Source organism: Staurois parvus, unplaced genomic scaffold (genome assembly GCF_062004578.1).
Source record: "Staurois parvus isolate SC_StPar_1 unplaced genomic scaffold, SC_StPar_1.0 ptg000624l, whole genome shotgun sequence".
Lineage (NCBI taxonomy): Eukaryota > Metazoa > Chordata > Amphibia > Anura > Ranidae > Staurois > Staurois parvus.
In genome coordinates this window covers 331,977-359,549 of record NW_028318420.1, presented here as the reverse complement: position 1 = coordinate 359,549, position 27,573 = coordinate 331,977, and the positions used below count along the sequence as shown (strand labels likewise).

The following is a 27,573-nucleotide window of genomic DNA, read 5'->3' as shown; positions in this document are numbered from 1 at the left end:
CCCGTATTGTACGGAGTAAGCCAACAGCCTTGACAAAAACTACACAATGACTTCATGTGTACAAATTCTTTTTTTATTATACAGGTACTTATATAGCAGTGTCAATTTATTTAGCGCTTCACATATATACATATTGTACATTTACATCAGTCCCTGACCTCAAGGAGCTTATGATCTAAGGTCCCTAACTCACATTCATACATACACATACTGGCCAATTTAGAAAGGAACCAATAACCCTACCGGTGTGTCTTTGGGGTATAGGTGGAAACTGGAGTACCCAGAGGAAACCCGCACACGGAGAACATTCAATCTCCAGGCAGGTAGTGCCCTAGTTGGGATTTAAACTGATGATCCTTGTGTTTTGCTAGGCAGAAGTGGTAAACACTTAGCCACTGTGCTGCCGAATTCTTAACATTGCATTTATTTTAGCGCACTGCATGATGGCAAAGGTACTCTGCATGTGTGAGTCTTAAAGTGATTCTAAAGGTTATTTTTTTTGGGGGGGGATAACAAACATGTCTATACGTACCTACTGTGTGCAGTGGTTTTGCACAGAGCAGCCTAGATCCTCCTCTTCTCTGTTCCCCCACAGGCTCTCCTGGCCCCTCCCTCCTGCCGGGTGCCCCCACAGCAAGCAGCTTGCTATGGGGGGTACCCACTGCTCTGTGTGGCTAATTATTGACAGCAGCGGGAGCTAATGGTTCCCGCTTGCTTTCTCAGCCAATGGCTCCCGCTTGCTGTCTCAGCCAATGAGGAGTCAGAGACCCGGGAGAGCCGAGGCTGTCATTCACATCGCTGGATCGCGATGAGCCTCACGTAAGTACAGAGGGGGCTGGGGGCCCTGCTGCACACAGAAGGTTTTTTACCTTCATGCATAAAATGCATGAAGGTAAAAAAACCTTTAACCTTTACAACCACTTTAAGTTAACTTGACTTATACTATATATAAAAGAAAACTATCAAAGAAAAAACAAAATTTTCCTTTTCCGAAGATATCTTGCTGTGAGACCTGGTCTAGATTACAGACTAGAATATTCCAGATATTTCTGAGAATGGAAAAATTACAGAATGCGTTTGATGTTCCTTATAAAAGTAGCTATGCAAGGATTGTCTGGCTTCAATAATAGTTTCCTCATGACAAACAGGTCACTTATTAGCTTTAACAGGGAAAAAATACACACACACCTACTAAACCATCTGATATATATTACCCTGAGTTATTAACCAATGTATGTAGGTGGCAATAAAAATAATCATCCCCCCTAGGATGAATATGCATAGGTGTCTTTTCCAGGGTCTGTGATCTTTTTTTTTTTTTTCTAGGTGAATGAATTGTAGGAATGCAGCATCACTATGTATAGGATTATAGATTTAAAGAAAGGAAATTTCATCCTATTACACTACAGAATGATAGATGTGTTGAGATACTTTGCCTACTACGTTTCTGTGACTATATACTTTGAATTTATAGCCCATATGGTGTATTGTTATTTGTATCCCTAACCCTGATGACTCAGGCTTATTGCAGACATTCTTTCCATTTATCCCAGTTCCTGTCATTAACACAAATTGACAACATAATTACATGTCACTTTCACAGTGTGTGGTTGTTTTACTTTCTAAGACCATATATTCATGCAAGTTTTTCTCAGTCTGCTACAGGTTTTCTATTTTTACACTTTCAGTAAGTGATCAGATGAAACCCTTCTGAGAATTAAGGCTTGACTTCAGTTTAAATCACTTAAATTGGATCCTCATAGTTCATAGCACCTTGTATGACATAAATATGTGTATTATACATGTGATTAAATACAATTACTTTTTATGCTTATACTTACATAGGAAGGAATTATTATAAACAGCTGAAATACATAATATACACAAGAGAGCTGTTTTACCTGCCAAAGGATTTGTATTTCCGTTCGTTCATTGACACGACTTGGCATTTCTGCCAGGGGGCTGACTTTTCGATGAAGTACAAATTCATTACTTACAGGTCTCCTTCTCACCCCCACTCTGTAATTGGGAAATGGAAGGAGAAACAGCAGACTGATAACCTAATCTTTCTGTCTCTCTGCTTTCTCCCTTTTTCAGCATGCTGCTTGCAATGTAGAACATCAGTTTGAAACCTTGTGCTGCCTATCCCTCTTCTGCTTGAGCTCTGAAAGTATTGCAAGAGTCTGATAGCAAGCCAAATTCATGAATGTACACTGCTTGCATTTAAAATGAATTTAATGATGTATTATCAGATACAGAGATGCAATGATTTCTGTTTTTTAATTCTGGGAGTCTAACTTGAAGCAAAAGTCAGACTCTCCCTTTAAGAAAAAAATATTGCTACCCACCGTAGTCACAATCTTGCTTTTTATACTCAGACCCAGCACTTGCAGACATGCACGCGCACAAACATGCACATATTTTACCTGTATAAAATAATTGCTAACTTACTTAGGTATAACCCTGTATCTGATGACTTTATATTCTTTACTTAAAAAAAAACATATTCTCTAGTACAAAGTTTAGAAAGTAAAGTCAAGTAAATTTGGAAAAAATCATTATGAAAGTACAATGCTCTGATCAACTGTAGGTTGAGGTTGTAAGCATATTAAAGTTCCGTAAAACTTAAAAAAAAATAAAATCAACACAAAAGATGGTACTTACATTTAATCCAAAGTCTCCCTTGTGCTGGTTGTCATAGTTGAAATCCTTTGTCCTTTGCCCTGCTCCCATATCTCGCAGCCATAATCTTCCAATACTGCGGAGATTAATAGAACTGAAGGGCCTGTCATGGGCACTTATCAAGAGTGTTGACTCTGCTCACCCTGTGCTATAGCTTCCAGAAATTAAAAGTGTTCTATGAATGGAGGAGGTGGACCTTTCATTCATCTACCAATCCTCCGTTCATAGATAGCTTTTCATTCATGGAACCTATAGTACAGCTTATTTGAATTAAAGGAAGCAGAAACCGTGTCTGTGACAGGTCCCCCAGTTCTTATTACCTGCTGCAGCACCAGAAGATTATGGCTGTGAGGTATGCCAGAGGACAGTTGATTTCAATTATGGCAACCAGCATAAGGGACACGTCAGATTAAATGTAAGTACTGTCCCATGCGTTGATTTTTTTTTTTTTCAAAAAGGTTTTAACTTAACTTAGGCTTTAAAGTGATTCTAAATGCTGCAATAAAATAAATGTTATACAGTGAAGGAAATAAGTAATTGATCCCCTGCTGATTTTTAATGTTTGCCCACTCACAAAGAAATGATCAGTCTAAAAATCGAATGGTAGGTGTATTGTAACACTGATAGACAGAATAGCAACAAAAAAATTCAAAAGAAATGCATGTCTTACAAATTATGCACTGATTTGCATGTTCATGAGGGAAATAAGTATTTGATTTCCTATCATTCAGCAGGATTTCTGGCTACCAGGTGTCTTTCATACAGGTAACAAGCTGAGATTAGAATCAGTCTCTTAAAGGGAGTGCTGCTAATCTAATTTTGTTAACTGTATAAAAGACACCTGTCCACAGGAGCAAATAAACAATCAGATTCCAAACTCTCCACCATGGCAAAGACCAAAGAGCTGTCCAAGGATGTCAGGGACAAGATTGTAGACCTACACAAGGCTGGACTGGGCTACAAACTATCGCCAATCAGCTTGGTGAGAAGATGACAACAGTTGGTGCAATCATTTGCAAATGGAAGAAACACAAAACAACTGTCAGTCTCTCTAGGTCTGGTGCACTATGCAAGATCTCACCTTGTGGAGTGTCAATGATCATGAGAACAGTGAGGAATCATCCCCGAACTACATGTGAGGATCTTGTCAATGATCTTCAGGCAGTTTGGGCCACAGTCACTAAGAAAACAATTGGGAACACAATCCTGCAGAGCCCGCAAGGTCCCTCTGCTCAAGAAAAGCACATGTCCAGGACCGTCTGAAGTTTGCCACTGAACATCTGAATGATGCAGAGGAGGACTGGTTGAAAGTGTTGTGGTCAGATGAGAACAAAATCGAGCTCTTTGGCATCAACTCAACTCGCCAAGTTTGGAGGAAGAGGAATGCTGCCTATGACCCCAAGAACACCATCCCAACTGTCCAACATGGTGGTGGAAACATTCTGCTTTGGGGGTGTTTTTCTGCTAAGGGGGCAGGACAACTGAACCGCATCAAAGAACCTTCTTCCCTCAGCCAGGGCATTGAAAATGGGTTGTGGATGGGTGTTCCAGCATGACAATGACCCAAAACACACGGCCAAGGCAACAAAGGAATGGCTCAAGAAGAAGCACATTAAGGTCCTGGAGTGGCCTAGCCAGTCTTCACACCTTAATCCAATTGAAAATCTGTGGAGAGAGCTGAAAGTTCGAGATGCCAAATGTCAGGCACTAGAGATGAGCGAATCGAAGTAGCCGAAGTGGAATTCGAATCGAATATCGGAAAAATTTCGATTCGCGCCGAATCCGAAAAATAGCCTAATTCGGACGCGCGAATCGAAATTTTTCCGAAAATGGCGGCTGACATGTGCGGCGACGGAGCGGGGATGTCTGGGAAGGCGCGCAGACAAGGCGCGCTGACCCATAATGCATTCCTCAACGACATGTGATCGCATCAGCCAATCAGCAGCCAGCCAGCTAGCACTGTGTAATGGTCGAGCTATAAATAGCGGCCATTTTGGAATTCTTCATTTACCTGCAGTCATTGAACAGAGGCAGACCGCTCTGTATTAGGGACAGGGACAGAGTTAGGGCCACAGAAACGATACTTGGGGACAGAGAAACGATACTTAGGGACAGAGAACTATTACTCAGGGACACAGAATTGTTAATTAGGGCCACAGAATCGTTACTTAGGGACAAAGAAACGCTAGTTAGGGCCACAGAATTCATACTCAGGGACAGACAGAATTGTTACTGAGTGCCAGAGAATTGTTACTTAGGGCCACAGAAACGTTATTAGGGCCACAGAATTGTTACTCAGGGACAGACAGAATTGTTACTGAGTGCCAGAGAATTGTTACTTAGGGCCACAGAAACGTTATTAGGGCCACAGAATTGTTACTCAGGGACAGACAGAATTGTTACTGAGTGCCAGATAATTGTTACTTAGGGCCACAGAAACGTTATTAGGGCCACAGAATTGTTACTCAGGGACAGACAGAATTGTTACTGAGTGCCAGAGAATTGTTACTTAGGGCCACAGAAACTTTAGTTAGGGCCACAGAATTGTTACTCAGGGACAGACACAGAATTGTTACTGAGGGCCACAGAACTGTTACTTAGGGCCACAGAATTGTTACTCGCACAGACACAGAATTGTTACTCGCACAGACACAGAATTGTTACTGAGGGCCACAGAACTGTTACTTAGGGCCACAGAATTGTTACTCGCACAGACACAGAATTGTTACACAGGGACACAGAACTGTTACTGAGGGCCACAGAACCGTTACTTAGGGCCACAGAATTGTTACTCGCACAGACACAGAATTGTTACTCGCACAGACACAGAATTGTTACTCGCACAGACACAGAATTGTTACTGAGGGCCACAGAACTGTTAGTTAGGGCCACAGAATTGTTACTCACACAGACACAGAATTGTTACTCGCACAGACACAGAATTGTTACTGAGGGCCACAGAACTGTTACTTGGGGCCACAGAAACGTTAATCAGGGACACAGAATTGTTACTGAGGGCCACAGAACTGTTACTTAGGGCCACAGAATTGTTACTCGCACAGACACAGAATTGTTACTCGCACAGACACAGAATTGTTACTGAGGGCCACAGAACTGTTACTTAGGGCCACAGAATTGTTACTCGCACAGACACAGAATTGTTACACAGGGACACAGAACTGTTACTGAGGGCCACAGAACCGTTACTTAGGGCCACAGAATTGTTACTCGCACAGACACAGAATTGTTACTCGCACAGACACAGAATTGTTACTCGCACAGACACAGAATTGTTACTCAGGGACACAGAACTGTTACTGAGGGCCACAGAACTGTTACTTAGGGCCACAGAATTGTTGCTCGCACAGACACAGAATTCTTACTCGCACAGACACAGAATTGTTACTCAGGGACACAGAACTGTTACTTAGGGCCACAGAACTGTTAGTTAGGGCCACAGAATTGTTACTCGCACAGACACAGAATTGTTACTCGCACAGACACAGAATTGTTACTGAGGGCCACAGAACTGTTACTTGGGGCCACAGAAACGTTAATCAGGGACACAGAATTGTTACTGAGGGCCACAGAACTGTTAGGGCCACAGAATTGTTACTCGCACAGACACAGAATTGTTACTCCCACAGACACAGAATTGTTACTGAGGGCCACAGAACTGTTACTTGGGGCCACAGAAACGTTAATCAGGGACACAGAATTGTTACTGAGGGCCACAGAACTGTTACTTAGGGCCACAGAATTGTTACTCGCACAGACACAGAATTGTTACTCGCACAGACACAGAATTGTTACTGAGGGCCACAGAACTGTTACTTAGGGCCACAGAATTGTTACTCGCACAGACACAGAATTGTTACACAGGGACACAGAACTGTTACTGAGGGCCACAGAACCGTTACTTAGGGCCACAGAATTGTTACTCGCACAGACACAGAATTGTTACTCGCACAGACACAGAATTGTTACTCGCACAGACACAGAATTGTTACTCGCACAGACACAGAATTGTTACTCAGGGACACAGAACTGTTTCTGAGGGCCACAGAACTGTTACTTAGGGCCACAGAATTGTTGCTCGCACAGACACAGAATTCTTACTCGCACAGACACAGAATTGTTACTCAGGGACACAGAACTGTTACTTAGGGCCACAGAACTGTTAGTTAGGGCCACAGAATTGTTACTCGCACAGACACAGAATTGTTACTCGCACAGACACAGAATTGCTACTGAGGGCCACAGAACTGTTACTTGGGGCCACAGAAACGTTAATCAGGGACACAGAATTGTTACTGAGGGCCACAGAACTGTTACTTAGGGCCACAGAATTGTTACTCGCACAGACACAGAATTATTACTGAGGGCCACAGAACTGTTACTTGGGGCCACAGAAACGTTAATCAGGGACACAGAATTGTTACTGAGGGCCACAGAACTGTTACTTAGGGCCACAGAATTGTTACTCGCACAGACACAGAATTGTTACTCAGGGACACAGAACTGTTACTGAGGGCCACAGAACTGTTACTTAGGGCCACAGAATTGTTACTCGCACAGACACAGAATTCTTACTCGCACAGACACAGAATTGTTACTGAGGGCCACAGAACTGTTACTTGGGGCCACAGAAACGTTAATCAGGGACACAGAATTGTTACTGAGGGCCACAGAACTGTTACTTAGGGCCACAGAATTGTTACTCGCACAGACACAGAATTGTTACTCGCACAGACACAGAATTGTTACTGAGGGCCACAGAACTGTTACTTGGGGCCACAGAAACGTTAATCAGGGACACAGAATTGTTACTGAGGGCCACAGAACTGTTAGGGCCACAGAATTGTTACTCGCACAGACACAGAATTGTTACTCGCACAGACACAGAATTGTTACTGAGGGCCACAGAACTGTTACTTGGGGCCACAGAAACGTTAATCAGGGACACAGAATTGTTACTGAGGGCCACAGAACTGTTACTTAGGGCCACAGAATTGTTACTCGCACAGACACAGAATTGTTACACAGGGACACAGAACTGTTACTGAGGGCCACAGAACCGTTACTTAGGGCCACAGAATTGTTACTCGCACAGACACAGAATTGTTACTCGCACAGACACAGAATTGTTACTCGCACAGACACAGAATTGTTACTCAGGGACACAGAACTGTTACTGAGGGCCACAGAACTGTTACTTAGGGCCACAGAATTGTTGCTCGCACAGACACAGAATTCTTACTCGCACAGACACAGAATTGTTACTCAGGGACACAGAACTGTTACTTAGGGCCACAGAACTGTTAGTTAGGGCCACAGAATTGTTACTCGCACAGACACAGAATTGTTACTCGCACAGACACAGAATTGTTACTGAGGGCCACAGAACTGTTACTTGGGGCCACAGAAACGTTAATCAGGGACACAGAATTGTTACTGAGGGCCACAGAACTGTTACTTAGGGCCACAGAATTGTTACTCGCACAGACACAGAATTGTTACTCAGGGACACAGAATTGTTACTCAGGGACACATAATCGTTTAATTAAAGAGTATGTCAGACAACATGCAGAGGAGTGGCAGAGGAGGCAATGTTTTAGGAGCGAGCAGACGTGGCAGCAGAGGAAGGGGTCGAGGCAGCACTATTCGCAGCCAGAGGCCAGTGCTCCCGGTGTCATCCAGTACAGTGAGGAAGAGCTAACAGAGGGCGGTCAGGAACGGGGGGAGACATCCGCCTCTTCAGCAGCCAGGCGAAGAAGTAGTGGCGAGGAGAGTGGCTCGGTAGCCGGTCTAGAGACAGGTCTGTCTCCTGACCCACACGCAGCCGAGGGGGCTAGTAGTGAGGCGGAGACCCTAATTGATGATGATGAGGCTGATCGCACTTGGCAGCCTCGTTGTCATCAGGCTATTGCTTCCGCATCATCAGGAGAAGAGGGTGGCAGCTTGGCAGCGAGCAAAACAGTCGGTGGGTTGTCTCCATCGCCACACTCTGCCATGTGCCACTTTCAGGTCTCCTCACACACTGCTGGTGTGTTCCATTTTTTGTCATAGGGTGCTGGCAGATTACGGGCCTCCCATAGCTGCTGCCAGGCCCCTAATCTGCCATGGGCCCCTGTACCGCCTCCTCATGCTGCTGCCAGGTCCACAGTGTCTCATGCCATGTGCCACTTTCAGGTCTCCTCACACACTGCTGGTGTGTTCAATTTTTTTGACATAGGGTGCTGGCAGATTACGGGCCTCCCATAGCTGCTGCCAGGCCCCTAATCTGCCATGGGCCCCTATACCGCCTCCTCATGCTGCTGCGAAGTCCAGAGTCTCTCATGGGTCCCTGTACGGCCTCCCATTGCTGCTGTCTCCATCGCCACACTCTGCCATGTGCCACTTTCAGGTCTCCTCACACACTGCTGGTGTGTTCAATTTTTTTGACATAGGGTGCTGGCAGATTACGGGCCTCCCATAGCTGCTGCCAGGCCCCTAATCTGCCATGGGCCCCTATACCGCCTCCTCATGCTGCTGCGAAGTCCAGAGTCTCTCATGGGTCCCTGTACGGCCTCCCATTGCTGCTGTCTCCATCGCCATACTCTGCCATGTGCCACTTTCAGGTCTCCTCACACACTGCTGGTGTGTTCAATTTTTTTGACATAGGGTGCTGGCAGATTACGGGCCTCCCATAGCTGCTGCCAGGCCCCTAATCTTCCATGGGCCCCTATACCGCCTCCTCATGCTGCTGCGAAGTCCAGAGTCTCTCATGGGTCCCTGTACGGCCTCCCATTGCTGCTGTCTCCATCGCCACACTCTGCCATGTGCCACTTTCAGGTCTCCTCACACACTGCTGGTGTGTTCAATTTTTTTGACATAGGGTGCTGGCAGATTACGGGCCTCCCATAGCTGCTGCCAGGCCCCTAATCTGCCATGGGCCCCTATACCGCCTCCTCATGCTGCTGCCAGGTCCAGGCGAACGTAGTCACACAGGGGAGGAACTTCTCAGTGTAATGAACAGAGAAATCAACAGATGGCTGTCTCCGCGCAAACTGAAAATCGGAACCATGTTGACCGACAACGGAAAGAACATGGTGTCTGCTCTGCGTCAAGGAAGGTTGTGCCATGCGCCATGCATGGCTCACGTGTTCAATCTGGTTGTCAAGCGGTTCCTAAAATCCACCATCCCACTGCAAGACATCCTTAAAATGTCACGTAAACCTTGCATGCATTTCAGCCATTCCTACACCGCAAAGCACACCCTCCTTGAGCTGCAGCTGCAGAACGGAATTCCACAGCATCGCCTGATCTGCGACGTTGCAACAAGGTGGAATTCAACCCTACACATGGTAGACCGCCTTTACGAACAGCGAAAGGCCATCACCGATTTCCTGATGTTACAAGCGGATAAAGGTACTCCCCAGTGTAACTTCGATGTCAGCCATTGGCAGCTCATGCGTGACACCTGCCGCTTGCTCAGGCCCTTTGAGGAGGCCACGCTATTCGTGAGTCGGCAGGACTATGGGATGAACGACGTCATTCCTCTGTTGCACGTCCTGGAACAAATGCTGTTAACAATGGCTGGTCAGGGTGCGGTAGATGTGGCGCACAGATCTCAACGCCACATGAACCCTGTGGGGGCAGGACAGGAAGAAGAGGAGGAGGTAGAGGAGGACATTGGTGCTCAGGAATTATTGAGTGAAATGGGTGGTTTTTCCACTCAGCAGACAGGAGTGGAGGAGCAGGAGCATCTGGTAGAGGAGGAGGAGACAGAGGACCCAGACGCACCGTGGCAGTATGCTGTGGAGATGGAGTCAGGGAGTCCCTCGCATTCCTTGGCACAAATGGCCCATAGCATGCTCGGTTGCTTGCGTAGCGACAGCCGAATAAGAACCATCAGACAGAGGGATGACTTTTGGCTGTCCACCTTGTTGGACCCTCGCTACCGTTCAAAAATGGTGGCCTTTTTCACACCTGCTGAGAGGGAGGCAAAAATAACGTACTATAAAAACCATCTATGTAGTCAGTTGGTCTCTGCCTTTGTGCGCCAACGTCCATCCTCATACACTGTGGGCCCTGTGCGCTCGCGTTCCGCTGCCATGGCAGCAAAGGAGGGGTGGGGTGGTAGGAGCAGTGGCAGCTCCACCAGCAGCGGCTGACTCAGTCTACAGTCGATGATGAGTAGCTTTCTTCACCAGCGCAGTGAGGAAACTACTAACCAGCCGCAGCAGCAGCAGCATCAGGTGGACCTGGAGCAGGACCTCAAACAACAGGCTTGGGCCTACTTGGAGAGCACCCTGCCAACCGAGGTAGACAATCCCCTTGACTACTGGGCAACGAAACTTGACCTTTGGCCCCAACTAGCTGAATTTGCCCTTGAAAGGCTGTCATGCCCGGCCAGTAGCGTGGCATCGGAGCGCGTGTTTAGTGCGGCAGGAGGTATTGTAACTACGCGGAGGACACGACTGTCCACCCAAAGTGTGGAGAGACTCACGTTTGTGAAAATGAATCAGGCGTGGATTAGTCTGGATTTCAAACCACCAGTTCCTGACACAACTGACTAAATCCGCCATGAATCATGCCTCAAACATGTGCCACTTTGAGGTCTCCTCACACACTGCTGGTGTGTTGAATTTTTTGACATAGGGTGCTGGCAGATTATGGGCCTCCTATAGCTGCTGCCAGGCCCCTAATCTGCCATGGGCCCCTATATACCGCCTCCTCATGCTGCTGCCAAGTCCAGATTCTCTCATGGGTCCCTGTACGGCCTCCCATTGCTGCTGTCTCCATCGCCACACTCTGCCATGTGCCACATTCAGGTCTCTTCACACTGCTTGTGTTTTCAATTTTTTGACATAGGGTGCTGGCAGATTACGGGCCTCCCATAGCTGCTGCCAGGCCCCTAATCTGCCATGGGCCCCTATATACCGCCTCCTCATGCTGCTGCCAAGTCCAGAGTCTCTCATGGGTCCCTATACGGCCTCCCATTGCTGCTGTCTCCATCGCCACACTCTGCCATGTGCCACTTTCAGGTCTCCTCACACTGCTGGTGTGTAGAATTTTTTGACATAGGGTGCTGGCAGATTACGGGCCTCCCATAGCTGCTGCCAGGCCCCTAATCTGCCATAGGCCCCTATATACCGCCTCCTCATGCTGCTGCCAGGTCCAGAGTCTCTCATGGGTCCCTGTACGGCCTCCCATTGCTGCTGTCTCCATCGCCACACTCTGCCATGTGCCACTTTCAGGTCTCCTCACACACTGCTGGTGTGTAGAATTTTTTGACATAGGGTGCTGGCAGATTACGGGCCTCCTATAGCTGCTGCCAGGCCCCTAATCTGCCATAGGCCCCTATATACCGCCTCCTCATGCTGCTGCCAGGTCCAGAGTCTCTCATGGGTCCCTGTACGGCCTCCCATTGCTGCTGTCTCCATCGCCACACTCTGCCATGTGCCACTTTCAGGTCTCCTCACACTGCTGGTGTGTTCAATTTTTTGACATAGGGTGCTGGCAGATTACGGGCCTCCCATTGCTGCTGCCAGGCCCCTAATCTGCCATGGGCCCCTATACCGCTTCCTCATGCTGCTGCCAGGTCCAGAGTCTCTCATGGGTCCCTGTACGGCCTCCCATTGCTGCTGTCTCCATCGCCACACTCTGCCATGTGCCACTTTCAGGTCTCCTCACACACTGCTGGTGTGTAGAATTTTTTGACATAGGGTGCTGGCAGATTACGGGCCTCCCATTGCTGCTGCCAGGCCCCTAATCTGCCATGGGCCCCTATACCGCCTCCTCATGCTGCTGCCAAGTCCAGAGTCTCTCATGGGTCCCTGTACGGCCTCCTATTGCTGCTGTCTCCATCGCCACACTCTGCCATGTGCCACTTTCAGGTCTCCTCACACTGCTGGTGTGTTCAATTTTTTGACATAGGGTGCTGGCAGATTACGGGCCTCCCATTGCTGCTGCCAGGCCCCTAATCTGCCATGGGCCCCTATACCGCCTCCTCATGCTGCTGCCAGGTCCAGAGTCTCTCATGGGTCCCTGTACGGCCTCCCATTGCTGCTGTCTCCATCGCCACACTCTGCCATGTGCCACTTTCAGGTCTCCTCACACACTGCTGGTGTGTAGAATTTTTTGACATAGGGTGCTGGCAGATTACGGGCCTCCCATTGCTGCTGCCAGGCCCCTAATCTGCCATGGGCCCCTATACCGCCTCCTCATGCTGCTGCCAAGTCCAGAGTCTCTCATGGGTCCCTGTACGGCCTCCCATTGCTGCTGTCTCCATCGCCACACTCTGCCATGTGCCACTTTCAGGTCTCCTCACACACTGCTGGTGTGTAGAATTTTTTGACATAGGGTGCTGGCAGATTACGGGCCTCCCATTGCTGCTGCCAGGCCTCTAATCTGCCATGGGCCCCTATACCGCCTCCTCATGCTGCTGCCAAGTCCAGAGTCTCTCATGGGTCCCTGTACGGCCTCCCATTGCTGCTGTCTCCATCGCCACACTCTGCCATGTGCCACTTTCAGGTCTCCTCACACACTGCTGGTGTGTAGAATTTTTTGACATAGGGTGCTGGCAGATTACGGGCCTCCCATTGCTGCTGCCAGGCCCCTAATCTGCCATGGGCCCCTATACCGCCTCCTCATGCTGCTGCCAAGTCCAGAGTCTCTCATGGGTCCCTGTACGGCCTCCCATTGCTGCTGTCTCCATCGCCACATTCTGCCATGTGCCACTTTCAGGTCTCCTCACACACTGCTGGTGTGTAGAATTTTTTGACATAGGGTGCTGGCAGATTACGGGCCTCCCATTGATGTTGCCAGGCCCCTAATCTGCCATGGGCCCCTATACCGCCTCCTCATGCTGCTGCCAAGTCCAGAGTCTCTCATGGGTCCCTCTACGGCCTCCCATTGCTGCTGTCTCCATCGCCACACTCTGCCATGTGCCACTTTCAGGTCTCCTCACACACTGCTGGTGTGTAGAATTTTTTGACATAGGGTGCTGGCAGATTACGGGCCTCCCATAGCTGCTGCCAGGCCCCTAATCTGCCATAGGCCCCTATATACCGCCTCCTCATGCTGCTGCCAGGTCCAGAGTCTCTCATGGGTCCCTGTACGGCCTCCCATTGCTGCTGTCTCCATCGCCACACTCTGCCATGTGCCACTTTCAGGTCTCCTCACACACTGCTGGTGTGTAGAATTTTTTGACATAGGGTGCTGGCAGATTACGGGCCTCCTATAGCTGCTGCCAGGCCCCTAATCTGCCATAGGCCCCTATATACCGCCTCCTCATGCTGCTGCCAGGTCCAGAGTCTCTCATGGGTCCCTGTACGGCCTCCCATTGCTGCTGTCTCCATCGCCACACTCTGCCATGTGCCACTTTCAGGTCTCCTCACACTGCTGGTGTGTTCAATTTTTTGACATAGGGTGCTGGCAGATTACGGGCCTCCTATAGCTGCTGCCAGGCCCCTAATCTGCCATAGGCCCCTATATACCACCTCCTCATGCTGCTGCCAGGTCCAGAGTCTCTCATGGGTCCCTCTACGGCCTCCCATTGCTGCTGTCTCCATCGCCACACTCTGCCATGTGCCACTTTCAGGTCTCCTCACACACTGCTGGTGTGTAGAATTTTTTGACATAGGGTGCTGGCAGATTACGGGCCTCCTATAGCTGCTGCCAGGCCCCTAATCTGCCATGGGCCCCTATATACCGCCTCCTCATGCTGCTGCCAGGTCCAGAGTCTCTCATGGGTCCCTGTACGGCCTCCCATTGCTGCTGTCTCCATCGCCACACTCTGCCATGTGCCACTTTCAGGTCTCCTCACACTGCTGGTGTGTTCAATTTTTTGACATAGGGTGCTGGCAGATTACGGGCCTCCTATAGCTGCTGCCAGGCCCCTAATCTGCCATGGGCCCCTATATACCGCCTCCTCATGCTGCTGCCAGGTCCAGAGTCTCTCATGGGTCCCTGTACGGCCTCCCATTGCTGCTGTCTCCATCGCCACACTCTGCCATGTGCCACATTCAGGTCTCTTCACACTGCTTGTGTTTTCAATTTTTTGACATAGGGTGCTGGCAGATTACGGGCCTCCCATAGCTGCTGCCAGGCCCCTAATCTGCCATGGGCCCCTATATACCGCCTCCTCATGCTGCTGCCAAGTCCAGAGTCTCTCATGGGTCCCTATACGGCCTCCCATTGCTGCTGTCTCCATCGCCACACTCTGCCATGTGCCACTTTCAGGTCTCCTCACACTGCTGGTGTGTAGAATTTTTTGACATAGGGTGCTGGCAGATTACGGGCCTCCCATAGCTGCTGCCAGGCCCCTAATCTGCCATAGGCCCCTATATACCGCCTCCTCATGCTGCTGCCAGGTCTAGAGTCTCTCATGGGTCCCTGTACGGCCTCCCATTGCTGCTGTCTCCATCGCCACACTCTGCCATGTGCCACTTTCAGGTCTCCTCACACACTGCTGGTGTGTAGAATTTTTTGACATAGGGTGCTGGCAGATTACGGGCCTCCTATAGCTGCTGCCAGGCCCCTAATCTGCCATAGGCCCCTATATACCGCCTCCTCATGCTGCTGCCAGGTCCAGAGTCTCTCATGGGTCCCTGTATGGCATCCCATTGCTGCTGTCTCCATCGCCACACTCTGCCATGTGCCACTTTCAGGTCTCCTCACACTGCTGGTGTGTTCAATTTTTTGACATAGGGTGCTGGCAGATTACGGGCCTCCCATTGCTGCTGCCAGGCCCCTAATCTGCCATGGGCCCCTATACCGCTTCCTCATGCTGCTGCCAGGTCCAGAGTCTCTCATGGGTCCCTGTACGGCCTCCCATTGCTGCTGTCTCCATCGCCACACTCTGCCATGTGCCACTTTCAGGTCTCCTCACACACTGCTGGTGTGTAGAATTTTTTGACATAGGGTGCTGGCAGATTACGGGCCTCCCATTGCTGCTGCCAGGCCCCTAATCTGCCATGGGCCCCTATACCGCCTCCTCATGCTGCTGCCAAGTCCAGAGTCTCTCATGGGTCCCTGTACGGCCTCCCATTGCTGCTGTCTCCATCGCCACACTCTGCCATGTGCCACTTTCAGGTCTCCTCACACTGCTGGTGTGTTCAATTTTTTGACATAGGGTGCTGGCAGATTACGGGCCTCCCATTGCTGCTGCCAGGCCCCTAATCTGCCATGGGCCCCTATACCGCCTCCTCATGCTGCTGCCAGGTCCAGAGTCTCTCATGGGTCCCTGTACGGCCTCCCATTGCTGCTGTCTCCATCGCCACACTCTGCCATGTGCCACTTTCAGGTCTCCTCACACACTGCTGGTGTGTAGAATTTTTTGACATAGGGTGCTGGCAGATTACGGGCCTCCCATTGCTGCTGCCAGGCCCCTAATCTGCCATGGGCCCCCATACCGCCTCCTCATGCTGCTGCCAAGTCCAGAGTCTCTCATGGGTCCCTGTACTGCCTCCCATTGCTGCTGTCTCCATCGCCACACTCTGCCATGTGCCACTTTCAGGTCTCCTCACACACTGCTGGTGTGTAGAATTTTTTGACATAGGGTGCTGGCAGATTACGGGCCTCCCATTGCTGCTGCCAGGCCCCTAATCTGCCATGGGCCCCTATACCGCCTCCTCATGCTGCTGCCAAGTCCAGAGTCTCTCATGGGTCCCTCTACGGCCTCCCATTGCTGCTGTCTCCATCGCCACACTCTGCCATGTGCCACTTTCAGGTCTCCTCACACACTGCTGGTGTGTAGAATTTTTTGACATAGGGTGCTGGCAGATTACGGGCCTCCCATTGCTGCTGCCAGGCCTCTAATCTGCCATGGGCCCCTATACCGCCTCCTCATGCTGCTGCCAAGTCCAGAGTCTCTCATGGGTCCCTGTACGGCCTCCCATTGCTGCTGTCTCCATCGCCACACTCTGCCATGTGCCACTTTCAGGTCTCCTCACACACTGCTGGTGTGTAGAATTTTTTGACATAGGGTGCTGGCAGATTACGGGCCTCCCATTGCTGCTGCCAGGCCCCTAATCTGCCATGGGCCCCTGTACCGCCTCCTCATGCTGCTGCCAAGTCCAGAGTCTCTCATGGGTCCCTGTACGGCCTCCCATTGCTGCTGTCTCCATCGCCACACTCTGCCATGTGCCACTTTCAGGTCTCCTCACACACTGTTGGTGTGTAGAATTTTTTGACATAGGGTGCTGGCAGATTACGGGCCTCCCATTGCTGCTGCCAGGCCCCTAATCTGCCATGGGCCCCTATACCGCCTCCTCATGCTGCTGCCAAGTCCAGAGTCTCTCATGGGTCCCTGTACGGCCTCCCATTGCTGCTGTCTCCATCGCCACACTCTGCCATGTGCCACTTTTAGGTCTCCTCACACACTGCTGGTGTGTAGAATTTTTTGACATAGGGTGCTGGCAGATTACGGGCCTCCCATAGCTGCTGCCAGGCCCCTAATCTGCCATAGGCCCCTATATACCGCCTCCTCATGCTGCTGCCAGGTCCAGAGTCTCTCATGGGTCCCTGTACGGCCTCCCATTGCTGCTGTCTCCATCGCCACACTCTGCCATGTACCACTTTCAGGTCTCCTCACACACTGCTGGTGTGTAGAATTTTTTGACATAGGGTGCTGGCAGATTACGGGCCTCCTATAGCTGCTGCCAGGCCCCTAATCTGCCATAGGCCCCTATATACCGCCTCCTCATGCTGCTGCCAGGTCCAGAGTCTCTCATGGGTCCCTGTACGGCCTCCCATTGCTGCTGTCTCCATCGCCACACTCTGCCATGTGCCACTTTCAGGTCTCCTCACACTGCTGGTGTGTTCAATTTTTTGACATAGGGTGCTGGCAGATTACGGGCCTCCTATAGCTGCTGCCAGGCCCCTAATCTGCCATAGGCCCCTATATACCGCCTCCTCATGCTGCTGCCAGGTCCAGAGTCTCTCATGGGTCCCTCTACGGCCTCCCATTGCTGCTGTCTCCATCGCCACACTCTGCCATGTGCCACTTTCAGGTCTCCTCACACACTGCTGGTGTGTAGAATTTTTTGACATAGGGTGCTGGCAGATTACGGGCCTCCTATAGCTGCTGCCAGGCCCCTAATCTGCCATGGGCCCCTATATACCGCCTCCTCATGCTGCTGCCAGGTCCAGAGTGTCTCATGGGTCCCTATATGGCCTCCCATTGCTGCTGTCTCCATCGCCACACTCTGCCATGTGCCACTTTCAGGTCTCCTCACACACTGCTGGTGTGTAGAATTTTTTGACATAGGGTGCTGGCAGATTACGGGCCTCCTATAGCTGCTGCCAGGCCCCTAATCTGCCATAGGCCCCTATATACCGCCTCCTCATGCTGCTGCCAGGTCCAGAGTCTCTCATGGGTCCCTGTACGGCCTCCCATCGCTGCTGTCTCCATCGCCACACTCTGCCATGTGCCACTTTCAGGTCTCCTCACACTGCTGGTGTGTTCAATTTTTTGACATAGGGTGCTGGCAGATTACGGGCCTCCTATAGCTGCTGCCAGGCCCCTAATCTGCCATAGGCCCCTATATACCGCCTCCTCATGCTGCTGCCAGGTCCAGAGTCTCTCATGGGTCCCTCTACGGCCTCCCATTGCTGCTGTCTCCATCGCCACACTCTGCCATGTGCCACTTTCAGGTCTCCTCACACACTGCTGGTGTGTAGAATTTTTTGACATAGGGTGCTGGCAGATTACGGGCCTCCTATAGCTGCTGCCAGGCCCCTAATCTGCCATAGGCCCCTATATACCGCCTCCTCATGCTGCTGCCAGGTCCAGAGTCTCTCATGGGTCCCTGTACGGCCTCCCATTGCTGCTGTCTCCATCGCCACACTCTGCCATGTGCCACTTTCAGGTCTCCTCACACACTGCTGGTGTGTAGAATTTTTTGACATAGGGTGCTGGCAGATTACGGGCCTCCTATAGCTGCTGCCAGGCCCCTAATCTGCCATAGGCCCCTATATACCGCCTCCTCATGCTGCTGCCAGGTCCAGAGTCTCTCATGGGTCCCTGTACGGCCTCCCATTGCTGCTGTCTCCATCGCCACACTCTGCCATGTGCCACTTTCAGGTCTCCTCACACACTGCTGGTGTGTAGAATTTTTTGACATAGGGTGCTGGCAGATTACGGGCCTCCTATAGCTGCTGCCAGGCCCCTAATCTGCCATGGGCCCCTATACCGCCTCCTCATGCTGCTGCCAGGTCCAGAGTCTCTCATGGGTCCCTGTACGGCCTCCCATTGCTGCTGTCTCCATCGCCACACTCTGCCATGTGCCACTTTCAGGTCTCCTCACACACTGCTGGTGTGTAGAATTTTTTGACATAGGGTGCTGGCAGATTACGGGCCTCCTATAGCTGCTGCCAGGCCCCTAATCTGCCATGGGCCCCTATACCGCCTCCTCATGCTGCTGCCAGGTCCAGAGTCTCTCATGGGTCCCTGTACGGCCTCCCATTGCTGCTGTCTCCATCGCCACACTCTGCCATGTGCCACTTTCAGGTCTCCTCACACACTGCTGGTGTGTAGAATTTTTTGACATAGGGTGCTGGCAGATTACGGGCCTCCCATTGCTGCTGCCAGGCCCCTAATCTGCCATGGGCCCCTATACCGCCTCCTCATGCTGCTGCCAAGTCCAGAGTCTCTCATGGGTCCCTGTACGGCCTCCCATTGCTGCTGTCTCCATCGCCACACTCTGCCATGTGCCACTTTCAGGTCTCCTCACACACTGCTGGTGTGTAGAATTTTTTGACATAGGGTGCTGGCAGATTACGGGCCTCCCATAGCTGCTGCCAGGCCCCTAATCTGCCATGGGCCCCTATACCACCTCCTCATGCTGCTGCCAAGTCCAGAGTCTCTCATGGGTCCCTGTACGGCCTCCCATTGCTGCTGTCTCCATCGCCACACTCTGCCATGTGCCACTTTCAGGTCTCCTCACACACTGCTGGTGTGTAGAATTTTTTGACATAGGGTGCTGGCAGATTACGGGCCTCCCATTGCTGCTGCCAGGCCCCTAATCTGCCATGGGCCCCTATACCGCCTCCTCATGCTGCTGCCAAGTCCAGAGTCTCTCATGGGTCCCTGTCCGGCCTCCCATTGCTGCTGTCTCCATCGCCACACTCTGCCATGTGCCACTTTCAGGTCTCCTCACACACTGCTGGTGTGTAGAATTTTTTGACATAGGGTGCTGGCAGATTACGGGCCTCCCATTGCTGCTGCCAGGCCCCTAATCTGCCATGGGCCCCTATACCGCCTCCTCATGCTGCTGCCAAGTCCAGAGTCTCTCATGGGTCCCTGTACGGCCTCCCATTGCTGCTGTCTCCATCGCCACACTCTGCCATGTGCCACTTTCAGGTCTCCTCACACACTGCTGGTGTGTAGAATTTTTTGACATAGGGTGCTGGCAGATTACGGGCCTCCCATAGCTGCTGCCAGGCCCCTAATCTGCCATAGGCCCCTATATACCGCCTCCTCATGCTGCTGCCAGGTCCAGAGTCTCTCATGGGTCCCTGTACGGCCTCCCATTGCTGCTGTCTCCATCGCCACACTCTGCCATGTGCCACTTTCAGGTCTCCTCACACACTGCTGGTGTGTAGAATTTTTTGACATAGGGTGCTGGCAGATTACGGGCCTCCTATAGCTGCTGCCAGGCCCCTAATCTGCCATAGGCCCCTATATACCGCCTCCTCATGCTGCTGCCAGGTCCAGAGTCTCTCATGGGTCCCTGTACGGCCTCCCATTGCTGCTGTCTCCATCGCCACACTCTGCCATGTGCCACTTTCAGGTCTCCTCACACTGCTGGTGTGTTCAATTTTTTGACATAGGGTGCTGGCAGATTACGGGCCTCCCATTGCTGCTGCCAGGCACGTAATCTGCCATGGGCCCCCGTACCGACTCCTCATGCTGTGACGTTGCAACAAGGTGGAATTCAACCCTACATATGTTAGACCGCCTTTACGAACAGCGAAAGGCCATCACAGATTTCCTGATGTTAAAAGCGGATAAAGGTACTCCCTGTGTAACTTAGATGTCAGCCATTGGCAGCTCATGCGTGACACCTGCGCTTGCTCAGGCCCTTTGAGGAGGCCACGCTATTCGTGAGTCGGCAGGACTATGGGATGAACGACGTCATTCCTCTGTTGCACGTCCTGGAACAAATGCTGTTAACAATGGCTGGTCAGGGTGCGGTAGACGTGGCGCACAGATCTCAACGCCACATGACCCCTGTGGGGGCAGGACAGGAAGAAGAGGAGGAGGTAGAGGAGGACATTGGTGCTCAGGAATTATTGAGTGAAATGGGTGGTTTTTCCACTCAGCGGACAGGAGTGGAGGAGCAGGAGCATCTGGTAGAGGAGGAGGAGGAGGAGACAGAGGACCCAGACGCACCGTGGCAGTATGCTGTGGAGATGGAGGTAGGGAGTCCCTCGCATTCCTTGGCACAAATGGCCCATAGCATGCTCGCTTGCTTGCGTAGCGACAGCCGAATAATAACCATCAGACAGAGGGATGACTTTTGGCTGTCCACCTTGTTGGACCCTCGCTACCGTTCAAAAATGGTGGCCTTTTTCACACCTGCTGAGAGGGAGGCCAAAATAACGTACTATAAAAACCACCTATGTAGTCAGCTGGTCTCTGCCTTTCTGCGCCAACGTCCATCCTCAGACACTGTGGGCCCTGTGCGCTCGCGTTACGCTGCCATGGCAGCAGGGGAGGGGTGGGGTGGTAGGAGCAGCAGCAGCTCCACCAGCAGCGGCTGCCTCAGTCTGCAGTCGATGATGAGTAGCTTTCTTCACCAGCGCAGTGAGGAAACTACTAACCAGCCGCAGCAGCAGCAGCATCAGGTGGACCTGGAGCAGGACCTCAAACAACAGGCTTAGGCCTACTCGGACAGCACCCTGCCAACCGAGGTAGACAATCCCCTTGACTACTGGGCAACGAAACTTGACCTTTGACCCCAACTAGCTGAATTTGCCCTTGAAAGGCTGTCATGCCCGGCCAGTAGCGTGGCATCGGAGCGCGTGTTTAGTGCGGCAGGAGGTATTGCAACTCCGCGGAGGACACGACTGTCCACCCAAAGTGTGGAGAGACTCACGTTTGTGAAAATGAATCAGGCGTGGATTAGTCTGGATTTCAAACCACTAGTTCCTGACACAACTGACTAAATCCGCCATGAATCATGCCCCAAACATGTGCCACTTTCAGGTCTCCTCACACACTGCTTGTGTTTTCAATTTTTTGACATAGGGTGCTGGCAGATTACGGGCCTCCCATAGCTGCTGCCAGGCCCCTAATCTGCCATGGGCCCCTATATACCGCCTCCTCATGCTGCTGCCAGGTCCAGAGTGTCTCATGCCATGTGCCACTTTCAGGTCTCCTCACACACTGCTGGTGTGTTCAATTTTTTGTCATAGGGTGCTGGCAGATTACGGGCCTCCTATAGCTGCTGCCAGGCCCCTAATCTGCCATGGGCCCCTATACCGCCTCCTCATGCTGCTGCCAGGTCCACAGTCTCTCATGGGTCCCTGTACGGCCTCCCATTGCTGCTGTCTCCATCGCCACACTCTGCCATGTGCCACTTTCAGGTCTCCTCACACACTGCTGGTGTGTTCCATTTTTTGTCATAGGGTGCTGGCAGATTACGGGCCTCCCATTGCTGCTGCCAGGCCTGTAATCTGCCATGGGCCCCCGTACCACCTGGTCACGCTGCTGCTGGGTCCACAGTGTGACATGGGTCCTTGTACCGCCTCCCATTGCTCCCACTGCATGTGCCACTTTCAGGTCTCCTCACACTCCTGCTGGTTTCCATTTTGTCATAGGTTGCTGTATGGCCTCCCATTGCTGCTGCCTCCACCGCCACACTGTGGCTCCAAACACTGGTTTTGGCCCCGTGACTGGCCAAATGAGTGAAGTGTGCGGTGATTCTAAGATCGACGGCACTCATCTGCATGTCATACTGAGTGACAGTATTATTTCTCTTCCCCAGCAGACTCCAAGGGCATTTAAATTAAAGGTACAGTGTTCTGCACTAATATTAAGTCTCTCTGAAGCCTAGAAACACCCTTTTTTAAGTTAAATTCACAGCGAATTTATTCGACTCGAATCGAATATTGTCCACGAATTCGCCGAATCAGTCGAATCGAATTTTTCATTTCTTCGCTCATCTCTATCAGGCACCAAACTTTAATGACTTGGACAGGATCTGCCAAGAGGAGTGGGCCAAAATCCCTCCTGAGATGTGTGCAAACCTGGTGGCCAACTACAGGAAACATCTGACCTCTGTGATTGCCAACAAGGGATTTGCCACCAAGTACTAAGTCATGTTTTGTGAAGGGTATCAAATACTTATTTCCTTCATGAACATGCAAATCAGTGCATAATTTGTTAGACATGCATTTCTTTTGAATTTTTTGTTGCTATTCTGTCTCTCAGTGTTACAATACACCTACCATGCAAACCATGGCATTCAGAGGGCTAATGCTAGTGTAAACTAGTCCTAAAGGTGCAAGCTTCAAGACTGTCACCTTAATTAATATTTTACTACCTGTTGCTGACCCAGAACAAGCATACAGCCACTAAAGTCTGCACTCATCTGGTCTACGGAGTGCTTTCTTAGAAGGCTGGAGAAAAATGGAAAAAGTTTAGAAATTACTTGTAGTATTCTGTATTAAAGTGAACATTTAGGATACATGACAAGTTTTCTCAATAGCTCACCATCCCCCCTCCCACTAATACCTTGCCTTTCCTGCACACCCCTGGAGCCCTGTTTACCTGCCAGACCTTTGGATAGAAAGGCCTGTGTCAGTCTGTGTCTGTGCTTACCTAGGTTTAAGCTTCCTCCCCCAGCCCTTATGTGACAGTGCTTAGGTCTGGCAATTGGTTACTTAGATGCTGAGCCCCGCATCATGTGAGGAATAGAGAAGATCATATGGTCCCCCCTATCAGAAGTAATGGGCATTTTCTAGGGTTTTAGCAGGTGAACAGAGTTGCAGGTTAGATCACTGGATTAGGCCTATGCAGAAATGTGAATATTCAGTATAAATATGAAAACTACATTTGTGCATGCTTACTTTATTGAAAGCTGAATAATTCCCCCTTTTTTAGTTTTACTTGTTTTGTGTGAGCCTGACATGTTATCTTGAGTGTTGAAGGGTCAGAGATCACCTAGAGTTGAAAATTGCTACCTGTTATTTGACTAACCTCACACACCATTTAAGATAGAAGTCTATGTATAAAGTCAGGCAGTAAACAGGATACCATCAGACATCATGTGACCATCTAATTGTCTTGGAAAACAATGGTTCATATTTATTCATTCAGAAGGGTTGTGCTGGTTTGACACCATTTCTAAAACAGTAGCAACCAAAGAAATGACTTTATTGTGACACTTCTTAAAGCAGAATAAAACACATCAATTTAATGGTTTCAAAAAACTGTTATATTCCCGTCATGCTGGGAATACTAATTTTCACATTTGCTTGAGCTCTCAATCAAATTGCCAAACCAACAAATGGCTGGAGTCATAACTGATCACATATGCAGTATCATGGCAGTTGCAGATCAAACAGAGGCTACGATGGCAGCTTCCTTGGCTGAAAAGGACAGGAGGGTTTAGTTGCACTTTAAGACGACCTCTGCCCTGTGAATGCTTCAGCAACAGCCGTTCTCAAATTTTCCATTCTGACAAGCTCTTTTTAAAGAATAAGTTCACTTTTCCCAAATAAATAATAAATGTACTGTACATAATATTGCAGAAAAATTATAATTTTATCCTGAAGGAGCCTGGAAAGCATGGTACCTGTGATCAGTGGATCAGGGGTGCAATGTCAGGATTCTACATGCAATCCTGCAGCTTTCAGCCCATACCTCCAAACAAGCTGTCTGTTTGAAAGCTGCAGGGCTCATGTATGTATTATGAGAGTGCTCATCAGTGCCCTCATAGTTCTATGAGAACTACAAGCCGTCAGCCGCGGGTGGCTGACAATAGTTGTACTGTAGTTCATTAATTCACAGGAAGCTAAGAATGAATGACGTGGCCATGTGGGCAGAGCCCCGCATGGCCACTCTCTTTATAAATTGTGACAGTGGTTGCAAGGAGAAGATCCCCCGCCTGCTGTCACACATAGGGGGGATTGGAGAAACTGGCTGTTACATGTTTATCCCAAATACAAGTGCAACATATAACATGTTCCAAAATAATTTACTTATCCTTTAAGCAGTATAGAGGTGGTATTCTTAAAATATGATGTACAACATAATAAGCCATTAAAATAATGTTTTTAAATAAATATATACTATAAAAAAAATAAACATAATCATTTCCCCCCATATCTCTCATGGGCAGTGCTGCAGCATCTGTCCTTTTGTCCACCTTCATAATATAGAATTAACTGGGAGTTATCAAAAGCAGACAGATGAGTATACCTACCAGCAACAGCGTAAAGGTGTTTGCTCTTGGTGAACCTGCTATGCTGTGCACTGTGGTGTTGCACTCCAAAAAAGTATTCATTTTGGTCTGCTGCCGTGCAATGGAACCCATTTATAATGAATGGACTGTCTTAATGCAACACACATTAATGCTAGCTATAATGTACCAAGCACCACAATAGACAGTGACATAGAAGGTGTAAAGAAAGTCGTATTGATATCGAAAGAGAGATCCATAACTGAAGAACAGTGGAGTACAGTATTTCTGAACTTTTGGGTTGTATGGTGTGCCAGTGTAAATGCAATGATCATACTGCCAAAGTTACTTCCACTTATTTTGAATGAATACAATGTTTAAGTACTGTTATTACTGTTTTGTGAAAATTTACCTTTTTTCATAGATATAATATTAAATATTTTATTATTTTTTCCCTAGGTGGAGAGAGTAATGTCCATGTTGTACTACACTCTGATTATAGCATTTTTGATCGGCATACAGGCTGCACCAAAGACCAAAGACCATGCCCCAGGTGGAGCATCAACAAGACATCGTATTCAACACCACCACACACATCGAACTAAGTCACTTCACCGGCATCATGGGAAATTAGAGACACATGAACCTTCTATGTTTCGCAACATCACAGTTGATCCTAAGATTTTCAGGAAGAGGAAGTTTCGCTCTCCAAGAGTTTTGTTTAGTACCCAACCTCCACCAATATCAGAGGACCTCCGGAACTTGGAATATTTAGATGATGAGGAATCCCTCAATAAGACTATCCGGGCTAAAAGAACAGTACATCCAGTCCTTCACCGGGGGGAATACTCTGTATGTGACAGTGTCAGTATGTGGGTTGGGAATAAAACCACAGCGATTGACATCAAGGGCAAGGAAGTAAGTGTGCTGGGAGAAGTCAATATAAACAATAACGTTTTCAAACAGTACTTTTTTGAGACCAAGTGTAGCGATCCAAAGCCAGTGTCAAGTGGATGCCGTGGGATTGACTCAAAACATTGGAACTCCTATTGTACCACCACACACACCTTTGTCAAAGCATTGACCATGGACGCGAAGCAAGCAGCATGGAGGTTCATACGGATTGATACAGCCTGTGTTTGTGTGCTCAGCAGGAAAACTCGAACCTTTTGAACTATTTCTTGCTGTCCCAGCTTCTCCCCACCCCTACCTCAGCCTGTAAATTATTTTAAATTATATGGACTGCATGATATATTTAAAATTTTTACAAGAGACTATTTATTAAAAAGTTTTCAAAGCAATGTGTTTTCTACAACTGAATTTATTAATCTTTTTTTTGCTGGAAAAAGGTTTTTCCATTAAACACAATATCTAAATTATGCCCATAAAGTTAGTGGTGTTTATGGTTACACAGGCTTTGCCTCCTTTCTCCTTACTTGACTTTGTCTCTAAAACACAAACAAGGACACTGCTCCAAATGTAAAGCACAGACACCTGGGGCTGCCTCCACATCAGCAGCAGACTGACCATTTGGAAACTCGGGCACTGCCCGAGGGCCCGGGGGCAGTAGGGGTCCCCATGAGATGCCCCTGGTACCTTTTTTATAGGCTTTTTTGAGTTTGGGCAAACAGGGGCCCCATGATCCCCTATTGCCCGGGGGCCCCATGAATTGTCAGTCCGCCCCTGCTCCACGTAACTGCAAAAGCCTCCAGATATGGCTGGATGCTGAGTTGTTCATACAGGCAAACCACCAGCCCTTCCGTATAGTGTTAAAGCTTTCCCCCACCCATTCCTGCTTTCTTTGTTTTCCTAATGCTTAGTGAGACAGCCCATAATAATGACTGGCCAGAAGGAATTTGAGGGGGGGGGGTGGAACATAGTGGCCAGCTACAACACTACCCAAAAATGTTTGGTCATATCTGCAGGCTTATTGAAGCTGCTGTTATTTACCCGCAGCAGCGTTGTTTTGTTTTGTTCTAGAGACTTTTCAAAGTGTCACCCAACAGGACCATCAATATTTCATTTTTGGTAGATGCAGAAAATCTACTATGACCATTGCAATGACATCCTTCCCTCCTGGTTGCAATTTTTTTTTCATTTTATATATTGGAGAATGCGACAGTTGCTTCTGAAACACAAATAGGTGTGAGTTGCACCTAAAACTACCAGACAGCTGGGTGCAGAGTCAAGAATTGGAGCAGAGAGATTTTACTGCCTGAATACTTCATCCCAAGCTAATATATTACCTTTGGGTGGACTGACCATTTATTGACTATTGAGGGCTTTGTGAGCTCAAACATTTATGTTTTCGCTGCTCTGAAATGTCCTAAAGTGCTTTTTCATGTGTCCTAAAGTTTAGGTAGTTTAAAGAACATGGTCTCTACCAAGACCACCCTGAGTTCTTCAAAGTATACAGAGAGTGTGCTGTTTTCAGCATTATTTACTAAACCTTAAGGGTGAACAATCTGGGGCCGTTATGAATGGAAACCATTCA

At 49.4% G+C, this 27,573-nt stretch overlaps 1 protein-coding gene across 4 annotated transcripts in view; it reads left to right on the top strand.

Annotated features, from left to right (window-relative positions):
- Positions 1–26,380, top strand: part of NGF (nerve growth factor) — a 133,612-nt gene extending 107,232 nt beyond the window's left edge. For all 4 annotated transcript variants that reach the window (XM_089693322.1, XM_089693321.1, XM_089693320.1 and 1 more), the window contains one exon: positions 25,539–26,380. In XM_089693322.1, the coding sequence (XP_089549448.1) occupies positions 25,551–26,252 (702 nt within the window). In that variant the 5' untranslated portion in view covers positions 25,539–25,550 and the 3' untranslated portion in view covers positions 26,253–26,380. The remainder of the gene's footprint in view (positions 1–25,538) is intronic.
- The last annotated feature ends 1,193 nt before the right edge of the window (positions 26,381–27,573 follow it).